The following is a 7,768-nucleotide window of genomic DNA, read 5'->3' as shown; positions in this document are numbered from 1 at the left end:
CACCTCCCTCTCCCCTGCACGAATCCGGTCACCACGGACGCCACGACCCCTCCGCCGCCGCCGCCGGCCCGCGTCCTGAGCAGCTCGGCCGCGGTGGCGTTCACCGTGAACGCGTCGCGGTGGACCACGCGGAAGCGCACCCGCTTCCGCGGGGGCGCCTCCTCGCCCGCCGCGGCGGCGGCAGCTTACACAAAGGGATCAGGGAATTTGAAACAGGAGCGATTTCTAGGAGAAATTTTGGTAATCTGCACATAACTATTAATTATTTATGGGAACGAATCAAGCACCAATGCACAATAACTTAACATCACAGCATAAATTACAGGTGACACAAACAAACATCAATCGCTAACGGGCGATGCCATGACTTGGAGGGTGCTTAATGGGCAACATTTTCAATGGAAGTGCTGTCAATGGACGAAAACAGAACTTAAAAATGGGGGATAAGGGGCAAAACTCATGTGACGTTTTTTTCCCCAGATTGTATAGACAAGATCCCAGAAACGACTAATGATGCTATTACACGCCGGGGGGCAAAATGCGGCCCCTACACCATTAAGTGAAAAAGCATGTTCCATTGATCTCCTAGTACAGCATGACACCTGATATGCTAGACTAAGCTCAAAAGTATGTACGCCAAGGTCTTGATCTGGTAGCAGCTCCATAGCTAGGTCAGAGATACTCCAGCAGTGCGGCACATAATTAAAGTTCTAGTCAAACCATAAACATCCATTCTTGTTCTGTAAAGTTGCTGTTAAATTATCACAGATCACTTTGACATGTACAAAGTAAACCATGGACTGCACAGTGACCATTTGGTGTTTGCCATACTAGAACTCACATGCATGATATACTAGAAGCCTGAACCCTCTTTCAGGTGATTGTAGTTCGCTTGATTCCATGCTCCAACCCAATTATCTCCTTATTACAGGGCCTTTATACAGACCTCTCGCAACCACAAATCCTTCTGGGGGTTGATGGTCCTCCAACTCCTCCAACCAGACTACTTGTGAGCTATCTATCTCAGTAGGCAAAACAACTGGTAGGGGAAAAAATTAACAAAAGTCAGAAACCTCATCATAAGCATTTAAACATACAATTTCAGAACTCAAGTTGCGAGGGCTCCATGTACCAGGTTGTTGATTCACTAGAGACTTTCGGAAGTAAGAACAATGCCGTCCGTCCTCAGCAGAGTATGGTGGAGAAAGGACGTCGAAGAGAGCACAAGGTGTGATGGCTCTGAAAGTGTGGATGTTACCACCTCTATTAGGGTAAAGAATGGTCGTCTCTGGTGCAGTCATTTCACAATCCCTGACAAGCTTTGCTGGTCTTGCTGCAAATTTCAATGGGCAAGGCTTGCATCAAGGAACATGTAGGTCCAAAATTATTGAAAACAATAATGGCATGGTTAGTCAAATCAAAATAACCATATCTCTAGCTCCAGCGGAAAATACTAATTTTCTGTGCAACAGAAAGAAAAAACATGTCTAGAAATTAGCAATTTCCCAGCAGCCTCTAAGGTTCCCACATGGGAGTGTACCTCTACTTGTTTAGCTCCCGAACACGAGGGGGGAAAACACTTGTACTAACCAGTATAACAAATGGACAAACTCAAAATTGCCGGTAACAGACTAAAATAGGGGTAAACGGAAAATAAGGTGGTACAGTAGAAATGAACAGCCGCCGACATAGTTTTCGGTGGGTGATACTGGTTTTTTAGCAAATGAAATACATTCTTAGTGATGCCGGTTCAAATGGAATCGAGTCCGATACAGAAAATACAGAGGAAATAACCTTAAGTTGAAGAAAAACGAAAGTAATGTTAATGCATTGTAAACACGAAAGACCTGAACTATGGAGAAACTCATTTTGGCTAGACATCCTATAGTGCAACATATGAGACGGCCTAGGCCTACTAAGGGCGTGCTTGATTCACTGTCAAGGGGAGTCTTCTCTCGTACAGGGACATGCAACAACCTGATGTTTGGTTGACTGGATCGATTTGCACAAGATGAGTACAACAGCAGTTTGGTTGGCTAGATTAGCATAATTACAAAGACAATTTTACTAATAATTATTTTGTTCGAATAGGTTGTATAGTACTTATTTTTAACATATTAAGCTTTAATCTACCTAGAAATATACTAATATGCCTCAAAATATGCTAATAATTTCCTAATACCATCATTAACTTGCTAACATATTGCATCCCGTGAGCCTGGCTCTAGAGAAACGTTTTTCATTCTCGTTCCCTGGGAGCTAGGCTAGCTGGCTGCTTTTGCATGCTGAGAGACGGGCTCATGCCTTCACCCAGTCAACCAAACACCATGCTGCTGCATCCCCCCTGGAGCCTGGCCAAAGCATCTCCAGGAAACCAAACGCACCCTAATATTTAGGTGGCCAGAGATGTGGGTCTGTACGATCTGTATCCTCTTCACTAAAATTTAGGTGCCTATTTCTTTTGCAACACCACCACCAAGTTTCTCCTAGTTTGGTGCTGACCACATTGCTGTTCTTGGCAGCTATAAATTTAAGCACTACAATTTTAATTTTGTAACATCGTTCCACTTGACATTTGTTTGCTGTTTTATTCAATCAATGAACACAAGGATGTGCAAGAAACAAAAGATTGTGAGTTTTAGGGACAAATGTATCACCTTTAAACTGCAACTTATGCCTTTTCATTATCTGTTATGTGGGGTAAACACTATGTGCGACGTTCAAAGAAGGTGGCTGGTTAGATCAAGTTGAGTTTCAGTCAGGTCTAGATTCAGTTTTGGAGTCGGTTTGTTAGAGGAGTCTGTTAGCAGATTAGCTAGATTGAATTAAGTTAGTTCGGTTAGAGAGTTTGAGTCGGTTAAGATTGGCTTGAGTCCTTGCTGTACGGGATATATATATCCCTGACCATGTAATCACTTGGCAATCAATATACAAGTATTTCCTCAACCTCCTTCCAACTCCAACAAGCGCAGGGCAGGGTGGACACGATCCTCCCCCTCTGTTGTCATCTATCGGCTAGGTTAACCCCTGGCCATTACATTGGTATCAGACGACCAGGGATCCAACGCCATGGCTGACGACGCCAAGGGCAAGGCCTCGGCTGAATCATTGACGGCGGCGGAGCAGGAACACAAGGAGCTCATGGCAGCTCTCCTCAAGAAGCTCGACGTCTTGTCGTCGCTCAAAGACCGTCTCGGCCGCATCGAGCACGCCCAGAAGCAGATGACCTTGCACACGCAAGGCCCGAGTTCCTCCAGCAGCGCAAGGAAGGTCCCCTCGGCCACACGCGCTTCCACAAGTTAGAGTTCCCAACTTTTGATGGCACCGGCGATCCACTGCCATTCCTCAATTGTTGTGAACATTACTTCCATGGGCAGCGAACCCTCGAGGAGGAACAAGTTTGGTTAGCGGCTTTGCATCTTCAAGGATCAGCCCAACAGTGGTACATGCGCCTTGAGCGCGATGAAGGCGTTCCCTCTTGGCGGCGCTTTTCCACGCTCCTCGACATGCGCTTCGGACCACCGATCAGATCCAATCCATTAGGCGAACTGGCGGCATGTCGGCGTTCTAGCTAGGTGGCCGACTACCAGAATCGTTTTCTCGCGCTTCTCACCCGCGCGGGACCCCTCCTGGAATCACAGCAAGTGCAGTTGTTCATCGCGGGGTTAGGCGAGCCCCTCTCCATCGACGTTCAACTCCAAGGCCCCCAGTCCTTTGTGCTTCCATTAAGCATATTCTCATTGACAAAAAAAAAATAGACAATGGCATGCAGAACAAAGGAACTAATTCAAAAGACAGAACACACCTTGTAATTGATCACTTGGATGATCAGGTACATTAATCCAATCATAAGATTCAGCATGCAGTCTTCCATAAAGAAGCTTGCTAAGTACAGTCATTCCAGGATGATTATGAAGTGGAATAACTGAAGAAGGTGGCATACAAAATATACCCATCTGCAAAATCAAAAGTACATTTAGCAAATACTGAATGCAGTGAGCACCGCAGAGGGACCAATTTATCTATTCTCCTGAAAGCCTCACATAGTTAACATAAGATAAATGAAATAATGAATGGACAAGAGATCTTACAGAGAAACTTTCACATTCATGAATGTGCAAATATTTGATTGGCGCGGTGAACTGGTTAGCCCCATTACGTCCCCGTCTCCCATTGGATGGACGTGTAGAGCTGTTCCAGTTGCGTGCAATTTGTGCTTCATTATCTAGGCCAACATCTAAAGGCCTTATCTCATCTGTGAAAAGGAACGTGAGTGATACTTCATGTGTGCCGATGGTTTTATGTCATAAGAACCAATCTGAGCTCTATGTCGAACTGAAATAAAGTCTATAACAGCAATTTTATATCAGACATGCAGGCAAAACAAAAAATTCCTGAACTATAAGGGTAAATTAACCCAGCAAAAGGGTAACACACACACACACGCACACACACCTGTTTGTAGCTAAAGTTCAATAGTTGAATTCAGTTGCTTTATCATTTATTGTTAGCGGGTTGGAGTATCGCCAAGATATTCATGGAGTAATAATCAAGATGACCCACCAAAAAAACAAACTAGATCAAGTGAATATTGCCAGCAACTGGAAGCTATTGATATAAAACAGGAAAAGTCGAAAATATCACTGTTTACAGAAACAACACTGTTTAGAAAGAAACATACAAAGGACGAGATCAAGAATTACACCATCCAAAACTAGACAGTTTACCACCAAAAAGTGACATCACAGCCAAAAGTGTGTATAAACTCCCAAAATTAGAGTTAATAGGAATGATTAGTATCTGATTTCGAGTTAAATTTGACTCACCTAACAGTGCACGGACTCTCTCAAGTGCCTCTTCAGATATAGGCCCATTTGGAGAAAATGATACTTTACACGCATTGGAGAGATTCTTTATTTTTGGCATCTTGCACTTCAATGTATCCTTGAAAACAGGTACAAATTGTCAAACTTCTTCACCTCTACTTTAAGACTCCTTCAATCCACAACTGGGAGACTAAAATACAGCTCAATTGATCCACAGATGTATTGTTCAAGCACGCCTATCCTTGCAACTGCCAAAGTAACAAGAGTACATTTCATGAGATTACCCAGGACAGTCTCCTCAAAGCAAAGATTATGAATAGAAAGGGAATTTATGGTAGATTCAACAGATCGATTGATATGTAAACCATATACAGTGTGGTTTTTTGAGAATAGTATAACAAATGCGCACTTTGTATGGGATGGGATGAGAATTAAGTAGATGCAAAGAAACAGGCAACCACAAATTTCTTTCGTAGTAGGAGCTGCTATACATTCAAGTCTACAAGCGAGTAATACACTAATACCACAGAGATTCGGTTGTTTTACTAGGCACATACTCGCTATCTTAATACATGAAAATACTAATCTCTAAAAACAACAATACATGAGGATAAAACCAAAAGGTCTGGTGTAGAAAAATAAATGGAAAACTCCAAGAGCATATAAATTAACAACTGCTCTTAGGTAGCTGATCGCCCTACAAGTACAAGGTGCAATCACTCACTTGAAATATAGCACCAAGTTACAGCTAAAGACCACAGGAGCCCAATTACTACCAATACAAAACATCATCATTACTCTTTAAGTAACCATATAACATATCTCTGATCAAAATCATTATAAAGATTATTGTCACATGGGTGACATTTAGCCAAAGACCAAATCGGCAGGATTGCATTAGACCAAAAATGACCAAAAAAATTGAGACGGATCCGTCCACATGCCCAGAAATGGTGGCACATATAGATAAATTTCTATGGCTGTAGGCATCCCGCAGCCGAATGCCAAAAAACATTCAACTTATACTAAGACACATTCACTGCACTAATCATAATAATTTAAATCAGGCTAACCTTAGTGCCATGTTTTCAGACCAAAAATCATATGGTTAATTGGCTGGAAGGATACACAACAGAAGTTCATAATTCAGGAAGTGCTTGATCAGGTTATTAATACAGATGGTAGCGCTAGTTAGCCCAGTACTCTGGTGTAAAAAACCAATTCCTCACCGACTAATCGACTAATCTAAGGGCATATCATCAAGGAGAGGATACAGTGGAGGCCAACACCTAGCCGCCGGGTGACTCGGGTGTTCCCTTGCTGCACGGCGGTGGTCACTGAACCGCCGCTCCGTCTGCAGACAGGGTTAGCGTCAGCGCGCACGCGCACGGTGTCGACGCGACGCACGCACGCTAACTTCAGGGGGCTCGGCACCTGGCCAGTCGAGTGGGTCGCTGCTCGAGTATGGGGCTGGGCGGTTGGGAAGACACGCAAACGGATTCAGATCCCGTCAACGCACCCAGAGGGCTAGAACCTCACCTAGGCAGCACGAGACGAGACGAGCCCCGAATCTCGCGGGGGAGGATCCGCGCCGGCGGATTGGGCGTCGGGGGATCGGCGAGCGCCTCCGCACGCGGCTAGGGTTCGTGGCCGCCGCGCCCGATCCGACGCCGCGAGGCATCAGCAGCGCCGCTTCGCCATGGGGGGGGGGGGGCACGCGCGTCGGGGAGGTAGGGCAGCAGGGTAACTCTTGGGGTGTGGGGGACGCGGAGGGAGGATGCCCCGGCTCCAAACGGGGTCATCATTAAGGATGGCGAGACGGAGAAGTATTTCTGCTGCTCCTGCGTCATCGTTTTTTTTTTTTTGAGCCGAGAGTCCGAGAAGTGTACTAGGTGGTGGCGATGTGGGCCCCAGCGCAGCGGCGCGGCCGCGGAGGGCATCACTGCATCAGGCCAAGTGCCATGTAGAGATGAAAGCGGCGCGGCCTGACGGGATCGATGCAGCGAAAGCCAGGGAGGGAGAGGGATCGACGGTGGATGGTGCGGCGGCTGCCTGGGAGTGGACTGGGAGCTAGCTTAGACCGTCCACAGTGAAAGGAGAAAATGAAGGAGCAAATACACTGTTTGACACTGTAGATGCACTGTTTGGCACTGTAGACAGAGAGGGCGTGGGAAACGAGGAGGGAGCAAATTTGCTCTTGCTCCCTCCGCTGTGGTCAGCCTTAGGGTTTGGACTTTTGGAAGTTTGGAGCGCTACGCGGAGGTCACAAGGCCAGGCGTAGGGCATGCCGAGTAGCTACTCGGTGTAGCGATTTTTGGAAGTTGTCAACGAACGCCTTCTTGAGGTCTTCCCACGAGTGGATTGTCTCGCGCGCTAAGCTTTCGAGCCACGTGAGGGGTGCGGGCTCCAGGACCATCGGGAGGTAGAGGACCTTGGTGTTGGTGTCTCCCCCTGCAACACTAATAGTGGTCGAGTATAATCGTAACCATTGAGCAGGATCTTACCGTCGTATTTTTGGATGTTCGTAGGCTTGAAATCCTTCGGGTACTCGATGTTGTCGAAAGCCTTGCTCAGGGCTTGGAAGCGGTCGGAGTTATTCGCAAGTTGCACTCTGCGTCTTGCGTTAATGATATCCCGTGCGTCCACAATAGAATCGGCTACCTCTTCCCTGTTGTTCCCACGGTTGTTGCGGTTTGGCTGAAGGCCAGGAGCTTGGTTTGCTTGTGATTGGCCACCTCTGGGGCGATGACTACTCGCAGCTTCCTGATCCTCTTGGTTTTTTCGGTTCTGTTGTTCCTGAGGTATTGCTGTTGCAGTAGCCCTTAATCGTGTACCGTGAAGCAAGGACGGGGGTTTCTGTCTCTCGAGTTGTTCAACAGCGTTTTTGGTGAGATTTATGACTCGTTCCAACTCGGAATTCTGGGGCATCGTCATGAGTCGCA

At 46.3% G+C, this 7,768-nt stretch overlaps 1 protein-coding gene across 1 annotated transcript; it reads right to left on the bottom strand.

The window, feature by feature from the left end:
- Nucleotides 1-462: 462 nt before the first annotated feature.
- LOC120689753 (plant cysteine oxidase 5-like) lies at nucleotides 463-6,615 on the bottom strand. The gene is made up of 6 exons (XM_039972153.1): nucleotides 6,366-6,615; nucleotides 4,827-5,074; nucleotides 4,092-4,255; nucleotides 3,806-3,956; nucleotides 1,133-1,333; nucleotides 463-1,039 (listed from the first exon to the last, which is right to left on the bottom strand). The coding sequence occupies exons 2-6, from the start codon at nucleotides 4,924-4,926 to the stop codon at nucleotides 915-917; spliced, it is 741 nt and encodes a 246-aa protein (XP_039828087.1). The 5' UTR covers nucleotides 4,927-5,074; nucleotides 6,366-6,615; the 3' UTR covers nucleotides 463-914.
- Between the last annotated feature and the right edge of the window lie 1,153 nt (nucleotides 6,616-7,768).

Source organism: Panicum virgatum, chromosome 9N, assembly GCF_016808335.1.
Source record: "Panicum virgatum strain AP13 chromosome 9N, P.virgatum_v5, whole genome shotgun sequence".
NCBI classification, from domain to species: Eukaryota; Viridiplantae; Streptophyta; class Magnoliopsida; order Poales; family Poaceae; genus Panicum; species Panicum virgatum.
The sequence above is the reverse complement of the archived record's forward strand: the minus strand, read 5'-3'. Positions and strand labels throughout refer to the sequence as shown.

Bases quoted from the DNA above. Each gene is read 5' to 3' on its own strand.
- LOC120689753 (XM_039972153.1), bottom strand. From the start codon at position 4,926: ATGCCAAAAATAAAGAATCTCTCCAATGCGTGTAAAGTATCATTTTCT. The intron at 1,334-3,805 runs GTGTGTTCTGTC...TGAAATTTGCAG, and splicing joins TCCAAGTGATCAATTACAAG to CAAGACCAGCAAAGCTTGTC. The intron at 1,040-1,132 runs GTACATGGAGCC...TTCCCCTACCAG, and splicing joins TCTAGTGAATCAACAACCTG to TTGTTTTGCCTACTGAGATA.